Here is a 20,171-nt window from a genome sequence, read left to right as displayed (position 1 = left end):
AGGAACCCGAGGGTCCTGGGGACAGTGGGTTAAGGTGTGGCCACTCTGCTTTGGGAGGGCCAGAGTTCAGGAACATGCTATCTCCTGCTGCTAGGGCTACGGAGGCCAAGAACGATTCCTTGGCATGATAACGATAACATTTGTGAAATGCTTATTTTGTGCTAAGCACTGTAATGAGCACTGGGGCAGATACGGGACACTCGAGTCGGATGCAGTCCCTGCCCCAGATGGGGCTCACAGTGTAAGGAAATCACAGCATAACCCTGTTGAGAAGGCTCCAGGCTTTAAGCTTGTTACGAGCAGGGGATGTACTTGCTAATTCTGTCCTACTGTCCTCTCCCAAGTGCTTAGTACAGTTCTCTGCACATAGTAAGCGCTCAATAAATACAATTGATCGATTGACTCAGGGAGGCCTGCTGAGACAAACATTTAAGTTAGAGAAGCAGCGTGGCGTAAAGGATAGAACAGGGGCCTGGGAGTCGGAAGGTCATGGGTTCTTAGCAGCGTGGTTTAGTGGGAAGAGCCCGGTCTGGAGAGTCAGAGGTCATGGGTTCTAATCCCCGCTCCACCGCTTGTCAGCTGTGTGACCTTGGGCAAGTCCCTTAAATTCTCTGTGCCTCAGGTACCTCATCTATAAAATGGGGATGAAGACTGTGAGCCTTAAGTGAGACAAACTGATTACCTTGTATCTACTCCAGCCCTTAGAACAGTGCTTAACAAATATAATAATGTTAGTATTTGTTAAGAGCTTACTATGTACCAAGCACTGTTCTAAGCACTGGGGTAGATACAGGGTAATCTGGTTGTCCCACATAGGCCCCACATGGGACCACCTGTTCACCATGTATCCCCCCCAAGCACAGAGAAATGAAATAACTTGCCCAAGGTCACACAGCTGACAAGCAGTGGAGCCGGGATTAGAACCCATGACCTCTGACTCCCAAGCCCGGGCTCTTTCCACCGAGCCACGCTGCCTCTCACATAGTAAGCGCTTAACAAATACCAACATTATTATTATTATTCTAATCCCAACTCTGCCACTTGTCTGCTGTGTGACCTTGGGCAAGTCACTTCACTTCTCTCTTTAGACTATGAGCCCGTTATTGGGCAGGAATTATCTGTTGTCGAGTTGTACATTCGAAGCTTTCAGTACAGTACTCTGCACATAGTAAGTGCTCAATAAATACGTTTGAATGAATGAATTCTCTGGGCCTCAGTTCCCTCATCTGCAAAAAAGGGGATGAAGACTGTATGAGCCCCACGTGGGGCCAACCTGACCACCTTGCATCGTACCCCAGCGCTTGCCACATAGTAAGCGCTTTAACAAAGACCATCGTTATCATAGAGAAGCAGCGTGGCTCAGCGGAAAGATCCCGGGCTTGGGAGTCAGAGGTCAGGGGTTCGAATCCCAGCTCCGCCACCTGTCAGCTGGGTGACTTCGGGCAGGTCACTTCATTTCTCTGGGCCTCAGTTACCTCATCTGTAAAATGGAGATTAACTGTGAGCCTCACGTGGGACAACCTGATGACCCTGTATCACCCCCAGTGATCAGAACAGTGCTCTGCACAGAGGAAGCGCTTAACCAATACCAACATTATTATTCTCTGTGGCTCAGTGGAAAGAGCATGGGCTTTGGAGTCAGAGGTCATGGGTTCGAATCCCCACTCAGCCACTTGTCAGCTGTGTGACTTTGGGCAAGTCACTTCACTTCTCGGGGCCTCAGTTACCTCATCTGGAAAATGGGGATTAGGACTGTGAGCCCCACGTGGGACAACCATTCCCCCTGTATCTACCCCAGCGCTTAGAACAGTGCTCGGCACATAGTAAGTGCTTAACAAATACCAACATTATTATTATCTGCAAAATGGGGATTAAAAACTGGGAGCCCCATGTGGGACCACCTGTTCACCCTGTATCCCCCCCCTCCAGCGCTTAGACCAGTGGTTGGCACATAGTAAGCCCTTAACACATACCAACATGATTATTATTTCAATTGAAAGGAAAGGGCTACAAACCCCTCCCTCCAGGGAGACCTCGGAGGAGACTACAACTCCCGGCATCCACCGCGCTAGGCCGGACGGCGCATGCGCGGGGACACCTCCGCCGTTCTCCTCCCTCCCCTCCTCCCCCTCGTTCCTCCTTCTCTATTGGCTGGTCCCGCGGACCAATCAGGCGGCGGCTCGGCCGGCGTGAGCCAATGGGAGTGCTGTTGCTAACACGCCGTTTTTATTTTTAGCTCAGCGCCGCTCGCCCCCCTCGCGGGCCCCTGGGGCCTGGAGCGGCGCCCGCTGATTGGTGGAGTCGTCGGAGCGGGGGGGGGGGGGGGCGGGCGTGTACGTGCGTGGGTATACGTGTGCGTGCGTGGGTATACGTGTGCGCGCGTGTGCAGGCGTGTGGGCCTGACGCTCGCCCTCCCCCTCCCTGACGCACACAAAAAGTAGTCCAAAGACAGGTCCTTATGCAGGCCCCTTGAGGCCTGAGCTGAACGCTCTCCCTCCCTCATTCATTCAGTCGTATTTACCGAGCGCTTCTTGGGGTGCAGAACACTGAAATAACAATAATAATCATCATCATGTTGGTATTTGTGAAGCGCTGACTCTGTGCAGAGCACTGTTCTAAGCGCTGGGGGAGATACAGGGTCATCACGTGGGCCCACGTGAGGCTCACAGACTTCATCCCCCTTTTAATAATCACAATGTTGGTATTTGTGAAGCGCTGACTCTGTGCAGAGCACTGTTCTAAGCGTTGGGGGAGAGACGGGCATCAGGTGGTCCCACTTGAGGCTCACAGGCTTCATCCCCCTTTTAATAATCGTAATGTTGGTATTAAGCGCTTCCTCTGTGCCGAGCACTGTTCTAAGCGCTGGGGGAGATCCAGGGTCATCAGGTGGTCCCCCGTAAGGCTCCCAGTCTGAATCCCCATTTGACAGATGAGGGTACTGAGGCCCAGAGAATAATAATAATGTTGGTGTTTGCGTGGCTCAGTGGAAAGAGACTGGGCTTGGGAGTCAGAGGTCATGGGTTCGAATCCCAACTCTGCCACTTGTCAGCTGGGTGACTGTGGGCAAGTCACTTCACTTCTCTGTGCCTCAGTTACCTCATCTGTCAAATGGGGATTAACTGTGAGCCTCACGTGGGACAACCTAATTACCTTGTATCTCCCCCAGCACTTAGAACAGTGCTCTCCACGTAGTAAGCACTTAACAAATACCAACATTATTATTATTCATTCATTCAATAGTATTTATTGAGTGCTTACTAAGTGCAGAGCACTGTACTAAGTGCTTGAACTGTACAAATTGGCAACAGATAGAGACAGTCCCTGCCCATTGATGAGCTGGCAGTCTAATCGGGGGAGACAGACAGACAAAAACAATAGCAATAAATAGAATCAAGCTGAAATGCTGTTCTAAGCACTGGGGGAGATATAGGGTCATCAGGTGTCCCACGTGAGGCCCAGGGTCTTCACCCCCACTTTACAGATGAGGAAACTGAGGTACAGAGAAGTGAAGTGACTTGCCCACAGTCACCCAGTTGACAAGTGGCAGAGCAGGGATTCGAACCCATGACCTCTGACTCCCAAGCCCGGGCTCTTGCCACTGAGCCATGCTGCTTCCCATAAGTGAAGTGACTTGCCCGAAGTCACACAGCTGACAGGTGGTGGAGGTGGGATTAGAACCCATGACCTTTGACTCCTAAGCCCGGGCTCTTTCCACTGAGCCACGCTGCTTCTCTGTACTAAACGCTTGGAAAATACAATAGAGACATAAAGAGAGAGAGAGCAATCCCTGCCCACAACGGGCTGGCCGTCGGCCTGCTTGAACCCCATCGTGTACAGTTCCTGCAACCATCCCGGCCCCTCATTCAGTCATTCGTTCTTCGTTCATTCGTTCGTTCATATTTACTGAGTGCCTACTTTGTGCAGAGCACTGGACTAAGCGCTTGGAATGTACAATTGGGCAACAGATAGGGACAATCCCTACCCAACAAGGGGCTCACAGTCTTGCGGCGCTCCTTCCACGATCAGTCTATAGATGGTACTTTTTGAGCGCTTACTGGGCGCAGAGCACTGCACCAAACGCTCCGAAAGGAGAAGCAGCGGGGCTTAGTAGAAAGGGCGCGGACCTGGGAGTCAGAGGACGTGGGTTCTAGTTCTGATTCCGCCACTGGTCTGCTGTGTGGGCTTGGGCAAGCCACTTTACTTCTCTGGGCCTCAGTGACCTCATCTGGAAAATGGGGGTGAAACCTGTGAACCCCACGTGGGACAACCTCACGTTGTATCTACCCCAGCGCTTAGAACAGTGCTTGGCAGATAGCAAATGGTACTTAAATACCAAAATAATTAATAATAATTACACTCCAACAAGATTGATGGAGGTGAGGCCTACCCTCAAGGAGTCTAAAAGATTTACTTGTATCCACCCCAGGGCTTAGTACAGTGCCTGGCACAAAGTAAGCACTTAACAAATACCATTATTATTATTACTATAGGAGGAGATAGACATGAAAATAGGTTCTAGGATTTGCTCGTATCCACCCCAGCGTTTAGTACAGTGCCTGGCACATAGTAAGCGCTTCACAAATACCAATATTATTCTTGTTACAGGAAAAGATGGACATGAAAATAGGTTCTAGGATTTGCTCATATCCACCCCAGCGTTTAGTACAGTGCCTGGCACATAGTTAGCACTTAACAAATATCATTATTATTTTTATTACAGGAGGAGATAGACATTGAAATAGGTTCTAGGAAGAGGAAGGGGGCTATTTCTGGGGTCTTTTTAAAAAGGATTTGTGGGAATATAATCCTACCGAACGGTAGTAGGAATTATCCTTTTTTGCCCTCAAGAGGCCGGAGGGTATTATCACCAGAGGGAGGAAAGGCTGAAATACAAAATATATCGTGACAGACTGTTGCTCCCTGCAGCAGCAGCAACCGTTACAGTGGAAAACCGAGCTTGCTCCCTTATCTCTGGATAATAATAATAATAATAGGAAAACTGAGCTCGATCCTTTATTCTCTGGATAATAATAATAATGCATTTGTCCAGCATTTACTATGCACTAGAGACTGTACTAACCTCTTGGGTGGATACAGGCACATCAGATTGGACACAGTCCCTGTCCCCTGTAGTGCTCACAGTCTCATTTATTTATCCTTTCAATTGAGCGCTTACTGTGTGCAGAGCCCTGTACTAAGCGCTTGGAAAATGCAATATGGCATAAAGAGAGACAATCCTGGCCCACAATGGGTTACAGTCTGGGGACGGGGGACAGACATCAAAACAAATAAACAGGCGTGGATAGAAATAAATAGAATTAAAGATATAAATTATGGATATATAGATACATAAGTGCCGTGGGGCGGGGAGGGGAGGAGAGCAAAGGGAGCGAGTCGTGGTGGGGGAAACTGAGGAAAAGGGGGCTTAGTCTGGGAAGGCCTCTTGGAGGAGGTGTACCTTCAGTAGGGCTATCGGGGGTGAAATGTGATGGTTTGGGGGATTTGAGGAGGGAAGGCCAGCGATCAGCAGTGAGACAGGTGCAGTCTCAGTCCCCATTTTACAGATAAGGTAACTGAGGCTCAGAGAAGCAAGGTCCCGCAGCAGACAAGAGGCGGATCCAGAATTAGAAGCCATGACCTTCCGGCTCCCAGGCCCGGGCTCTCCCAAACATTGCGACTGGCGGGGAACGGGGGACACGGAACATTTAGAAATTCCATTTAGAGTTGTTAAAAGTGTTTGATCTTTAGGACTGGGAAAGATACAGGCCTTGCAACATCCGAAACCCATTTCCCCAGCTGCAAAAATCACCCCTGCTGTATAGCATTTGGGGCTCCCGCTGGGAGGTAACGAGACACCAGAAAATCTAATTGAAGATGATTTCTCAATTGCACTTCGTTTTCCTTGACCACCTCCTTCTTTTCTGGTATTTGTTAAGCGTTTGCTATGTGTCAGGTGCTGTTTTTAAACCCCTCTTTCTCCTTATCCCTCCAGAGTGTGAACTCCTTGCAGGCAGGGATTGTCTCTCTTGCTGTATTGTACTTTCCCAGGTGCTTAGTAGAGTGTTCTGCACACCAGAAGTGCCCAATAAATACGACTGAATGAATCAAGGGTCCCTACCCTCACTCATCTCCCTCACCCACCTTCTTCCTCAATCGTTCATCGCTCTCTGTTCCGAGTCCTGAAGATCTGGGGGGGCTGGGCCCTTCCAGATTTGCTCTCTTAGTGGTATTTATTGATTATTCATTCACTCAATAGTATTTAATAATAATAATAATAATGTTGGTATTTGTTAAGCGCTTACTATGTGCCGAGCACTGTTCTAAGCACTGGGGTAGACAGAGGGGAATCAGGTTGTCACACGTGGGACTCACAGTCTTAATCCCCATTTTACAGATGAGGGAACTGAGGCGCCGAGAAGTTAAGTGACTTGCCCAAAGTCACACAGCTGACAAGTGGCCGAGCCGGAATTCGAACCCATGACCTCTGACTCCAAAGCCCGTGCTCTTTCCACTGAGCCACGAGCGCTGAAAGTGAGCAGAGCACTGTACTAAGCGCTTGGAAAGTACAATTCGGCGACAGAGAGTGACAATCCCTACCCAACAACGTGCTCCCAGTCTAGAAGCTGCATGGCTTAGTGGAAAGAGCCCGGGCTTGGGAGTCAGAGGTCATGGGTTCTAATCCCGGCTCTGCCGCTCGTCAGCGGTGTGACCTTGGGTAAGTCACTTCACATCTCTGTGCCTCAGTTCCCTCCTCTGTAAAATGGGGATGAAGACTGTGAGCCCTACGTGGGACAACCTGATTACCTTGTATTGCCCCCAGAGCTTAGAATAGTCCTTGGCACATAGTAAGTGCTTAACAAATACCAACATTATTATTATTAGAAGGGAGATTTTACTTACTGACTGCTTGGGAGACTACAAGTGAGAGCTCACCTCCTCCAGGAGGCCTTCCCAGATGGAGCCCTCCCTTTCCCTCTGCTCCTCCTCCCCTTCCCATTCCCCCTTCTCCCACCCTCTGCTCTTCCCCCTTCCCCTCCGCACAGCGTTGTGCATAGTTGTATATATTATTTATTACTCTATTTTATTAATATGTATAAATATATGATCCTATTTATCTTGATGATATTTACACCATACTACTTGTTTTGTTTTTTTCTGTTTTTGTTTTGTGGTCTGTCTCCCCCGTTTAGACTGTGAGCCCATGGTTGGGCAGGGATGGTCTCTATCTGTTCCTGAATTGTACATTCCAAGCGCTTAGTACTGTGCTCTGCACATAGTAAGCACTCAATAAATATGATTGAATGAAGGCACGACTCCAACCCTCTCTCTTGGTTTCCCTGAAACCTCCCCACCCTCAAAAAACAACAACAACAAACCAATTCGAGACAGGAGAGGAGAGAGGAGACTTAGCTGTGCGACTTTGGGCAAGTCACTTACTTCTTGGGGGCCTCAGTTCCCTCATCTGTAAAATGGGGATGAAGACTGTGAGCTCCACGTGGACCCACCTGATCACCTGGTATCCCTCCCACCCCAGCGCTTAGAACAGTGTCTGGCACCTAGTAAACACTTAACAAACACCATCATTATTATGATTATTTAAGATATGCAACACCTTAACCAGAGGAGCTGAAGAGCAGTTCAGAAAGGATACCTTGAAAAAGCAGAGGGGCATAGCTCAGTGGAAAGAGCAGGGGCTCCGGAGTCAGAGGTCATGGGTTCTAATCCTGACTCCACCACCTGTCAGCTGGGTGATTCTGGGCAAGTCACTTCACTTCTCTGGGCCTCTCAGTTCCCTCATCAGTAAAATGGGGATGAAGACCGTGAGCCCCACGTGGGACCACCCGATGACCTTGTATCCCCCCAACGCTTGGAACAGTGCTTGACACCTAAGTAAGTGCTTCACAAACACCATTAATATTATGATTATTTAAGGTCTGTTCTGTGACCTTGGGCAAGTCACTTAGCTTCTCTGGGCCTCAGTTCTCTCATCTGTCAAATGGGGATGAAGACCGTGAGCCCCACGTGGGACCACCTGATGACCTCGCATCTATCCCAGTGCTTGGAACAGTGCTTGGCACTTAGTAAGTGCTTCACAAACACCATTAATATTGTGATTATTTAAGGTCTGCTGCGTGACCTTGGGCAAATTACTTTGCTTCTCTGGGCCTCAGTTCTCTCATCTGTCAAATGGGGAATGAAGACCGTGAGCCCCACGTGGGACCACCTGATGACCTTGTATCTATCCCGGCGCTTAGAACAGTCCTTGGCACTTAGTAAGCGCTTCACAAATACCACCCTGATAGGTAACACCTTCACCAGAGGAGCAGAAGAGCGGCTCAGCAAGGATTAGACTGTCAGCCGTCAGTGGGCAGAGTTTGTCTCTCTCTGTTGCCGAACTGTCCATTCCAAGCGCTTAGTACAGTGCTCTGCACAGCGTGGCTCAGTGGAAAGAGCCCGGGCTTGGGCGTCAGAGGTCATGGGTTCAAATCCCGGCTCTGCCCCTCGTCAGCTGTGTGACTGTGGGCAAGTCACTTCACTTCTCTGTGCCTCAGTGACCTCATCTGTCAAATGGGGATGAAGACTGTGAGCCTCACGTGGGGCCACCTGATGACCCTGTATCTACCCCAGCGCTCAGAACAATGCTCTGCCCATAGTAAGCGCTTAACAAACACCAACATTATTATTATTATTCTCTGTACCTCAGTGACCTCATCTGTCAGATGGGGATGAAGCCTGTGAGCCTCACGTGGGACCCCCTGATGACCCTGGATCTCCCCCAGCGCTTAGAACAGTGCTTGGCACAGAGTCGGCGCTTAACAAATACCAACACGATTATTATCATTGTCAGCTATGTGACTGTGGGCAAGTCACTTCACTTCTCTGGGCCTCAGTGACCTCATCTGTCAAATGGGGATGAAGCCTGTGAGCCTCACGTGGGACCACCTGATGCCCCTGGATCTCCCCCGGCGCTTAGAACAGTGCTCTGCCCAGAGTCAGCGCTTCACAAACACCCACATGATGATTATAAATACTACTGAATGAATGATAGCTTGAAAAGACAGCAGAGGGGCAGGGCCTGCCGCTGCAAAGAAGGCGGCCCAAGGCGGGGAGGAGAAACAGAGGGGTGAGAGAGGGTGGGGGGCAGGGGCGGGCTGGGGGTGTGAAAGGGTTACAGATGGGAGGGGGAAGGTGGAAGTAGATCCGGCCCGCCCCTCCCCCCGCAGAGGAGGGACCGCATCACCCGGGGTGGGGAGGGAGAGATCCGTGCGCGGGGTTGCTAAGGGTGAAACTTTTCATTGACTTTGCTCAGTTGGGGCCGGGGAGGAGGCCGCAGTTGGAGGGGGCAGCCACGGGCCTCCAGCTGCCCACCCACCCATCCCTGCCTTCCTTACATAACCCCCCCCTCCTCCTCCTCTTCTTCCTCCTGCCGCCATCATCATCATCATCATCCCACCCCCCCCTCCTTCATCTCATCTTCTCCAGGGGCGGAGGGGGCGCCTGCAGCCCGCCCCACTGACAGCACATCCCCCCGAAAATCCGCCTTGAAACCCAAGAGGGGGAGACTTTTTTTGTATTTTGGAAAGCCATCGACGCCGAGAATTATTATTTTTTTTTTCAAAGCCACCGTCAGCACCAGCCCCCCTCCCTCCCCGAGCTGGACACCGCTGGGTGAAGAAGAGGAAGAAGACCTCCCCCTCCCCAACCCACACCTCCTCCGCCCCCCCGGGAAGCACCCTGGAAGGAGAAGCCGCCCCCCGCTCGCCTGCCCTGGGGCCGAGGAGGCAGAAGTGAGTGTGAAGGCCTTGCCCGGCTTTGCAGGAGGGGTGGGGGTGGCCGGGGGGCCCCTGGCCCCTTCCTCCTTGTTCTGCTCTTTTTAATATCCCCCCCCTTCTCTCTGCTCATCCCCCTCCCCCGGAGCTGCGACCGTGCCCTCCCACCCTTTCAAATAAACTCTTCCCTGCAAAAAGGGAAAGCTCCCAAGCTGTCATCTGCAGGAAAAAAGGGGGTATTCCCTGCCCCGGTCACCCGGGAGAAAATGCAGAGGGATTTGGGGGGGGTGGGATGGGCAGGGAATGTTTTGCGCCCCCTCCCCCCCGCCCTGGGGGTCGTCTGTTGGCTTCATTGTGAGCAGTTCGGTTCCCTCCATGGGGTCCCGTGGCCTAGGGGGCCAAAATGGCAAGGAAAATCCCTCCCGGAGCAGTGGGAAAGGGGCAGCGATGGCAGCCCGCCGGTCGCAACGCCCAGAAACACCATTTTGTTTTGGCTTCTTAATCCTCCCTCGACTTTTAAAGCCAGCAGTCAGCAAGCCCCCCCCCCGTCCCCCCCCAACGTCGAGGTAGTGGTCTGAGCCTCAGTTTCCCCCTAACCCCAATGACGGATCCCGGCGTTGGGGCAGGTGGGAGAGGAGAAACCTCCCATCTCTGCTCCCTAAAAGGCCCGGATCGTGTCCCTGGCAGGGAAGCTCGTCCTTGACCAGAGGGAGGGCCCCGAAGGAGGTGGGGGAGACGGTGAGAGGGAAGGGGGATGCGTTTTATTTGTCCAGATTTCTCTTCGCAGCCTCATTCGGTCCCTCTGCTCCTAACCGGCGGAGCAGGTGTCTTGCAGGGCGGGGGTGGTGGTGATGGGGGTGTTGGGGCTGCTTATGTTTTCCTCTCTTCCCACCCCTCGGGAGCCTCGCCGGCCCATCTGAGGTTTGATATAGCGGGGGGGGGGGAACACAAAATAAAACCTCTGCGACTATCTCTGGGCCGTTGCCGCCCCCTCCCCTTTTTAGTGAGGGGGGGGAAGAAATCTGTGTGGGAGGAAGGATTAGGAAAGATTTAACACCCGGGAAGAAGCTGCGATGTGGCTTTTACTCAGTCCTCTGGTGGGAGGAGATTTTATTAGAGCCTTATTGTGCAGTTGGGAGGGAGGGGGAAGGGGAGAACGGCGGTGTCAGATGGATATTTTTCCTGAAAGGGTGGGCTAAACCAGACTAGGCCTCCGGGCCCCTCCCCGCTTCCCAGTAAATATGGGGGAGCTGGAGGGAGGCGGATCTCTCCGAAGTGGGAAGGCTTGGACTGGGCAGGGGTCAGGCTTGTCACCCAGGCCCAGGATTAGGGGTGTCCTATTACCCCGAGCCGGACTTCGGTTGCCTGTAGGAGGCCTCCAGGGGGGAGGGGGAGAGTTGAATAAGTGCAGGAGCATCAACCCTGCAAAACCCCCTCTCCTAATTCATTTCTCTGCCCCCCCATCGCCGGTTTGCACCTATTTTCACACGTCGTGTTTCAGTCCTCCGGACGACGGGGATTGGGGGAGGGCCGAGGTGTTTGGAGGGGAAAGCGAGGCCTACCCCTAAAACTCCAGCAGCAGCAGCCTCTGCCAATTTGGAGCGGGATACCTTGGGAGGGAGGGGAATATCCCAAACTACGTTGAGGATTTATTATGGTAGATTTTATGCGTCTGCCTACCCCGGACTAGTAAAAGCGGGGGCGAAAATGGGGGAGGGTAAGGGGGGGGAGCTCCCTGCCATCTATACGCGTTACATAAAATGTACTGAGGGATTGCATTGAGCAATTGATGGGAGGGGGAGGAGGGACGCAGATCAGCCACGGCGCATGTGCATTGGAAACTTTTCTCCCTCCTGCCCCCCCCCCCCCCCCGCTCCACCGGGCATGCGCGGGGTGACCGGGCCCCAGCCACCGCGGGGCTTGTCGGGAAATGTAGTGCGGAGGGGAAAGTAGGTCACTTTCAGGGCCCTCGTTGGCCGGTGGGGGGGGGGGCGGGGGAGGGACTACATTTCCCATGGTGCACCACGCGCGCCGCCGCCTCCTCACTCCCATTTTGCTCTGGTGTTTTGCCGAAATGTCCCTGGCCGAGTTGAAAACGCTCTGCCCTCCACGGGCCTGTCCCCCGAGGCGCCCCCAACTTCCCCCAAACCACCTGCCCCCGGTCCTCAGCCTTCTGTTCATTCATTCGGGAGTATTTATTGAGCGCTTACTAGGTGCAGAGCACTGGACTAAGCGCTTGGAATGGACAGATTGGTAACGGATGGAGACAGTCCTTGCCCTTTGACGGGCTGACAGTCTCATCGGGGGAGACGGACAGACAGGAACAATAGCAATAAATAGAATCAAGGATAGCAATAAATAGAATCAAGTTCTGTTGGGTTTAGGGGCCTTCACTGTCTGACCCCAGCCCCAAGGAGTCTTGCTTCCAGAACGCCGACTTAATAATAATAATGTTGGTATTTGTTAGGCACTTACTATGTGCAGAGCACTGTTCTAAGCAGTGGGGGAGATACAGGGGAATCGGGTTGTCCCCCGTTAGGCTCACAGTCTTCATCCCCATTTTACAGCTGAGGGAACTGAGGCCCAGAGAAGTGAAGGGACTTGCCCACAGACAGCTGACAAGGGGCAGAGCTGGGATTCGAACCCATGACCTCTGACTCCCAAGCCCGGGCTCTTTCCGCTGAGCCAAGCTGCTTGCCAAGTCTCTTGCCCTTTCCCCCCATTCCGGCAGTTGACCACTTTGGAGGTCACTCAGGGGAAGAGCCAGAAACGTGGGTAGGAGGCTGCAAAGTCATCAGCTTGGCTGCAGAGTACAGAGCGTCTGTGTGCGGGTCTGTGGGCGCACAGCCACTAGAAATGTCATCCCCGGCACTTTGGGGGAAGAAATGCTTTTCGGCCTCCGCCCCGCCAATATGCTCGGCCTGCTTATAACTACTCTTTGTTTAAAGCCGAACTTCTCTTCAGGCTGCTTAAAGTTATTACCCTCTCACAGAGCACAGCGTTGTGGGTGGCCTGAGGTGGCTTTCGATGTTGGATCCCCCCCCCCCCCCCCGATTTTAATTGCTCAATATATTGTTTTTCCGGCAGCCTTAAATTGAGAGTGGCTTGGTATTCAGCAAAAGGTCAGAAAAATTAGTTTGCCTCTCCTCCTTTTCGTTTTTCTCTCCCTTTGGCTCTTGACTCTTAGATGCCAGAGAGAAAGCCTAACCAGGGATCTTTCTGGGGTCGGGTGCCGCTTTGCTGCATCTTTCCTCATTGTAGTCCTCTCCAGCTGTCCCCTAGAACCCTCTCACGTCCCTCTCGTTTTCTCGTCGGTCCCGGGACCCCATGGAAAAGATTTTACTGCAGCTGCGCAAATGGAGCGGGGCTCCTCCAGAGTTGGCATCCTGCAGTTGTGCGTGGTGCTGGTGCCAGGAAGTAGGCTGGGGAATGAGGATTCCTCCTGGAATTCGGCTTGTGTTAATAACCGGGCTGCTCCCACCGGCCTCCCTGCCTTTAGCTTGTTCCAAAGGTGCATTCGAGGCTTGTAATAAACCCGTCACCTCAGCTCTTAAATTTTAGAAGAAAAGCGCTGTCAAAGTAGCCTGCACGAATGTGCTGATTAAAGATGATTTACCTGTTTGTCATAATCCCTCATCAGAAGCCTGAAACTGAATTCCATTGTCTTAAGACAATTTGATTCCTCTTTCTAATTCCACTTCAAGTCACTCCTCCGTTGCCCGTCGCAGAGTTGCTTCGGAATGGCAGCCCTCTGGGAAGTGTAGTCAGGAATTTGGGCAGCTGTCAAATTTGGGGTTGATTTCACTTAGAAGGACCATCTGAGCCGGCGCCAACCGGATTCAGACGAGCAAATAGAGCTACCCAGGCTCATCACTTCCTGAGGCAGGAGCCTGTGGCTAGGTGTTCTTGGTTCTAATTCATTCAATCGTATTACAGTGTGCAGAGCACTATACTAAGCGCTTATTACAAATCACTCGAGTCCACCGTTCTAGAAAGTGGACACCACCGATCATCCTCACCCTTTGTGTCCCTTAAGTTACTCAAATCTAAAATGAAAAGCCAGCACTCGTAGAGGAGAAGGAGCCCGTTCCAGATATGCCAGCTGTACCCACTCCTCCCATCCTGGCATATTTATTTTTTTTTTTTTTGTAGGCCTCCACCCTGCAACCATCTGGCCTGGCCTGTTCTCTAGTGTGCGTGCCTAGGTGGCTGTATTCACTTCCTTATTTGTGCAGCATCCGTGAGGTAAAAGTTGATTTTTGCAGCCTCTGCAGCTTAGGTTGCACAAAATGGCTAGGCCAGGCATGGAGCGATTCCTGGACCGGTTGGATGGGAGGGAGGTTGATTTCCCAGTGACTGAAGCCAGTGTTAAAATTAGTCCCGTGGTGGCAGCTGAATTGATGGCCAAATCCAAGGGAGCAAAACAGCTTCTCTTCTTTCCCCAGAGCCTCCGGGTCTGGGTGGATTGACCTTTGGCCTCTCACCCTGCGCTTTGGGACAGCTTAACTTGCCCGAGACCATCTTTAAACACGAATCCTGGTCTCGTGGGCCAGCGCTGGCCGACTGACCGCTCACAGAGGAGATCGTTTCTCGTCTCCAGAGGAGACCCCACGCTCCTGCTGCTAACAGCTTCTTCATGGGCCCTCCGTGGCTCCAAAGAATTGGCCCCTTCCTCCAGGGACACCAGCCCGGAGCTTGGGGGGAGTCCTGAGAGCCACTGGAGCTCTGTGGCCTTCAACTTTTCCCCACAAAGCCCAGCTGTGCCATTTGGTGGATTCAGAGCACCCTGAGTCGCTCGTGGATGGGAAGAGAGCTGACTCACAGCACACTGGAGATTATAGCCCTCGGAGGATAACTCTGAGGGCCATTTCTCTCATCTGGAGATCCTCTTATTACCCTCTCTCAGCCCCTTTCCCCATCTAGAAACACCCAGTCCTCTGAGCGGCCGGTGTAACGACCACAGGCTAGGTAGTTTCAGGGGATGTGGAAGGATCAGGTATAAATAGGGGCTATGCCAGCAGTGGAATCTGGGAAGAGCAATTTAGGACTCAGTCTTAATTGGAGGACGATTTCCTCCCCTACCCGTCCCCGGGTAGTCTCTCTTGGGAAGTCTATTCTCCAGCCACAAGTCCGGGGGCCTGTCCTTGCCTGCCTTGCCAGTGGCCAAAGAAGACACCTTACGCACCTGGGACGAGACTCAGGACTCGGCTTGTTTGGATGTCAGGATGGAAAGGAGAGGAGGGGTGAAGTGGCCGGGAGAGGGGCCCTAGGGAAGGAAGGGCGGAGGGGGTGGTGTGAGTGTGGAGGAAATGGGGAGAGTGTAGTGCGATCTGAGGAGCAGGGATATTGAGGTACTTGGAGGCAGAAGGCTCGGGTGATGGTACCGTAATCGGCCCAGTGGCAGCTAATCCATCGAGGCATTTTTCCCGGCATCCAATTTGTAGGCTCCCAGTTACTCTTACCGAACCCGCAGGATGTATGTGACTGACTTGGAATTCTCCAGGGGTCTCCCGCTCTCCCGCCACAAGTAAACAGAGATTGGGCCTGCTCCCTTTTCAGCCTTCAGCCTACCCCCACCGGAGGTCAGCCGGAAAGAAGCCTTCCCTTCCCCATATTGCCTCCCCCGGGCTGGTGCTAACTGCCCCCGGCTCGTCCCGGCTCCCGAACCCCAAGAGGCTCCCCGGACCACCGCCCATCAGCCGGCCGCTCCAGCCGCCGCCTCTGGGAGCCGGATTGGAGAGCGGGAGGGCGGTCCCCGGGATTCTCGTCGCCTCTCGTGTTATCTCAGACCCGGGGAAGAGAGTCCAACCCGGGCCTGGAAATCGATCTGCCTGACCTCCAGGCCGCCTCCGGAGAGACGGCCCCCAAAATAGCCCCTTCTCCCAGACAGCCTCATTCTCTGGACACTTTGTAAATACCGGGGATCTTCCTCCCGGCCAGGTGGGAGGCAAGGGCGAGCCCTGGAGAGTTGGCCACGGCCCCCCAGCTCCGGGGTGGGGAGGGAAGCCGCCGGGACGGCTCCGGCCGCAGGTTGGCTCCCCGGAGCTGATCGCGTCATCGACGCGCCTTTCGACCTCTCCGGGCCAGACGATGTGGTCCCCTTCCCCGTGGCGCCCGGGTCCCCAAGAAGTCTCTTCCCCTGCCTTTTGCCATCGGATATTGACCCCGTGCCCTGAGCCGAGTCAGCTGCCCCAGCTCTCGCTGTGGAGTCGCACCCCCGCCTCCCCTACTGGGGGAAGATGGGGAGACCTCTCTGAAGGCTCATTTAACTAATTAATGGTTATGGCTCGCCTCCCTATGACCTGTTTTATTTTCTTAGGAGTCTTTTGAATCTAAATTAAAAGGCTCGGTTGCCCCACAGTGTCCCAGAACCCGTTTAGCAAATGTAGGGTGTATATATGCCTGGGAATTCAGGTGCATCCAGTGCCAACCTCGGGGCAGGGAGAGAGGGGGAAGCCGGGGGGAGGTGGAACGGGATGGGACGATGACTGAGGGGCAGCTTCTGTCTCAACCCCCAATTAAAAAACTGGCCACGCTACTTCCTGCTGAGTGGACTGGAACCCACTCTCTGTCCCTTTCATATCTGAGAGTGGAAAATCCGGATCTGGCCTTCCTGTCCGGGTCTGTTGGACGGATTGGGGGCCGGGCTGGCCTAAGCTATGGAGCGTCCCTTGGTGCTGCTGATGTCGGGGGGTGCTTGAGCTTCTCTGGAGGTGGGTGGCCCACTTAGGCTCCCGCTGGCGATCCCCCGTACCCGGCCCCCAAGTCTCCTAATGGCCAGAGCCCTCAACGGGGCCTAGGGGAGAGAGCCCGGGCCTGGGAATCAGGAGAGCTGGATCCCAATTCTGGCTCTGCACCACACGGCAGGCCGCGTAACTTCTCCGTGCCTCAGTTTCCTCCCCCATAAAATGGGGACGGGACATCCTTTCTCCCCCCCCACTTCAGCGTGTGAGTCCCACGCGGGATGGGGACTGCTCTCGATCTGATTGCAATGTATCTACCCCAGCACTTGGCCCTTAGTAAGCGCTTAACAAATACCTCAGTCGTGATACTATTCTCCAGATGACCAAAGCCCCACTACACTGTGCTGTGCTTGTTGTTGTTCAGTATTGCCTCTGGTCAGGTGCCTGATTTAACCCATACTCATCCTTGGCTTTTGTCTCCTCTCCTTTCTCTCTCTCTCTCTCCTCTTCCACCCCTCCTCCAAATCTTTCACTATCTCCCTGTCCTCTTCCACCCCTCCCCACCTTTCAAATCTTTCTCTCTCTCTCTCTCTCTCTCTCTCTCAGAACCGTCGGGAGCCCCACCCCGTCCACGCGTGCGTCGCCTGCCGCCCTCGCCCCGCCCTCGCTCGCGCTTGGCCACCCGGGCAGGGAACATGCATCTGGAGATCAAAGTTGCCCTGAACTTCATCATCTCCTACCTGTACAACAAGCTGCCCCGCCGCCGGGCCGACCTGTTCGGGGAAGAGCTGGAGCGTCTGCTGAAGAAGAAGTACGAGGGCCACTGGTACCCTGACCGGCCCCTGAAGGGCTCGGGCTACCGCTGCGTCCACATCGGGGAGACGGTGGACCCGGTGGTGGAGCTGGCGGCCAAGCGCAGCGGCCTGGCGGTGGAGGACGTGAGGGCCAACGTGCCCGAGGAGCTGAGCGTCTGGATCGACCCCTCTGAGGTCTCCTACCAGATCGGCGAGAAGGGGGCCGTCAAGGTCCTCTACCTGGACGACAGCGAGGGCTGCGGCTCGACCGAGCTGGACAAGGAGATCAAGAGCAGCTTCAACCCCGACGCCCAAGTGTTCGTGCCCATCGGCAGCCAGGACAACTCCCTGTCCAACTCGCCGTCCCCGTCCTTCGGCCGCTCGCCCAGCCCCACCTTCATCCCCCGCTCCGCCCAGCCCATCACCTTCACCACCGCCACCTTTGCCGCCACCAAGTTCGGCTCCACCAAGATGAAGAAGGGCGGCGGGGGCGGGGCGGGCGGCCCCGGGGCGGGGGGGCGGGGCGGGCGGCCCCCCGCCGGCCCCCCAGCCCCGCCTGGCCCGCTCCCCCACCAACGGCCTGCTGAAGCACAAGGGCCTCTCCCTGTCTATGCATTCTCTGAACTTCATCGGGGGCGGCGGCCCGGCCCCTCAGTCCCAGCTCTCCCCCAACGCCAAGGAGTTCGTCTACAACGGCGGCTCCCCCGGCCTCTTCTTCGACGGCGCCGACCCCCAGCCCGCCGCGGGCCACGGAGGCGGCGGCGGGAGCGGGTTCGACGTGGCCCAGGTGTTCGGCGGCGGCACCAACGGCCTCTTCCTGGAGAAGTCGCCCTTCGTGGAGGGACTGAGCTACAACCTGAACGCCATGCAGTACCCCAGCCAGTCGTTCCAGCCCGTCGTCCTGGCCAACTGACCGGGCCCTCCTCCCCCCTCCCCCCGGGGAATCGGCGGGGAAGAGAAAAAAGAAAAATAGAAATAGAGAAAACGATTTCCACTCTTCTCACTCTGGCTTCTTGGAAAAGAGATCCAGCCCGGGCGGCCAGCGCCCCTGAAGCACTGAATCGTGTGTGTTTTAGCCCGGACCCCACCCCCCCACCCCTTGCCTCCCTCCCTCTTCCTCTCCCCTTTTTCCCCTCCAGCCGCCCTCCCCCCCCGGCCTGTCTCTGAAAGATTTTGTTGGTTTTTCGGTTTTGATTTTTGTTTAGCTTTTTTCCTTAACATCTTTACTTAGTGGCTTCTTGTTGTGCCGAGAAAGGTCCAAATGTGAGTTACAGCTCCCGCCTCTGCCGCGCTCCAGTCCTTCTCTGCCTGACTGGTCCCGGGGGGGGAGGGTCTGTCGGTCCAGGTGCGAGGAGAGGGGAGGGTCTTCTAGCTACTACTAGATGGAGGGGGTAGGAAGCCCCACCCTCTTTCGCCGATTGCCTCCTGCTTCGACAAGCAGCTCCCTCCCCCCCCCCCCCCAAAAAGTCACCCTGAAACCTGCATGGATTTTATGTATGCCATCTGCCGGGACTCACCCCTCTTCCTAGGTTGGGTGGGAGGAAATCCCAGCCGTCTTTCCCAGTTTCCCCCTTCTCCAGAGAGAAACACTCCCCCGTCCCCTCACTGTGCCCCCCCCCCCCCAAGCAGCTGAATATGAGGGGAAACCGTAGCACTTTGTTAGGTTAAAGGGTCCCGTTGGCACCCGCACGCACCCCCATCTCTGTTCTCCGCTCTGAAATTCTTCCCCTTGGCCGCCACCTCCTCCCCCCACCGGCTCTTTGAGGACCTTCCCCCGGGGGCTCGGAGAGTCAGACCCCCACGGTCGATCTCAGGTGACCCCAGGCCCGGGGTGGGTGGGGGGCGCATCCCGCTTAGAGGACTTGGAGCGAGGGAAGCCACGTGCCTGGACGTGACCACTGTGTTGTCTTTCTGGGTGGCGAACAGTCGGCCCCCGATGTGCGTGGGGCGGCCCATGGTGGGCGGGGGGGCCGTAGTGTCCCTGGGACATGCCCACGTTGGGGTTGGGGGGTGGGTGGGGAGGGGTGAAGCGCTGAGGAGGAGCTGGGTTCTGGTTTCGGAACGGTGGGAGTGACGATCTGCACTTTGATTTCTGAGTGTTTGACCAAAAAAAAAAAAAAAAAATTTCTGCGGGGAGGGGGGCTGAAGGTGCGGACAGCCCGTCCCCCATTGCACAGGAGAGACTGGTCCTGGGGACCCCCTCCCCAGGCAGGGGGCTGGATGGCCGGGCAGGGGGTCTCCTCAGGCGGCGCTTCTGCGGGGCGGCAGGGAGGGCCTGAAACTTGAATTCAGAATTACGCTGTGTCTATCTGTGTGTGTGTGTCTCTCTCTCTCTGTCTCTGTGTCCATCTCTGGGTGGCTGTGTCTGTCTCTGTCTCCGTTTCTGTGTCCATCTCTGTGTCTCTGTCCGTCTCTTCCTCTCTCTCCCTCTCCTCCCCGCCGCCCCCCACCCTGACCCAAAGCTGCTCGGCCCTGCCTGTCCCCAGGGCTTGGGCGAAGACTAAGCTGCCCCCGTCCGGGCCCACGGGCGCTGGGGGGGTTGAACTCGGGGGACGCCCCCCCCTTCCCTCACCCCCCTGCTCCCCTCCCCTGCGCCCCAGAAAGTGCTCTGGGAGCAGGCCTGAGCTGGGGGCGCTCGGCTGCAGGGCCCAGGTGACCTCGAGCGGGGGCCCCTCGGAGGCCTTGCCAGCCCGACGCCCCGCGCCATCGCCCGCGGGCCCCCGCCGGGCACGTCGGCTCTACCTCCCTGGTCCGGCCCGGTCCCCCGGCTTCTCGGCTCACCCCCGTGGGCCCCGCTGTCACCCTGTCCTCCCCGGGGGGTGGACGGGGGACGGTCCCCCGGGTGACAGCCCCGCTCTCCCCAAAGCTGCTGTTTGTGAAAGCTTGGCTACTGCCTTACCCCGTGCCCGGCGCGCCTGCAGGGA

General features: G+C 55.1%; 1 protein-coding gene across 1 annotated transcript; it reads left to right on the top strand.

The window, feature by feature from the left end:
- The first annotated feature begins 9,300 nt into the window (after window positions 1–9,300).
- On the top strand, window positions 9,301–18,532 carry TOB2 (transducer of ERBB2, 2). The gene is given in 3 exon segments (XM_029079133.2): window positions 9,301–9,788; window positions 17,060–17,760; window positions 17,762–18,532. Coding segments are annotated over 2 exon segments (1,011 nt in total). The 5' UTR covers window positions 9,301–9,788; window positions 17,060–17,148; the 3' UTR covers window positions 18,161–18,532.
- Window positions 18,533–20,171: the final 1,639 nt, after the last annotated feature.

Source organism: Ornithorhynchus anatinus, chromosome 14, assembly GCF_004115215.2.
Source record: "Ornithorhynchus anatinus isolate Pmale09 chromosome 14, mOrnAna1.pri.v4, whole genome shotgun sequence".
NCBI classification, from domain to species: Eukaryota; Metazoa; Chordata; class Mammalia; order Monotremata; family Ornithorhynchidae; genus Ornithorhynchus; species Ornithorhynchus anatinus.
This window is presented reverse-complemented; position numbering and strand designations above follow the sequence as displayed.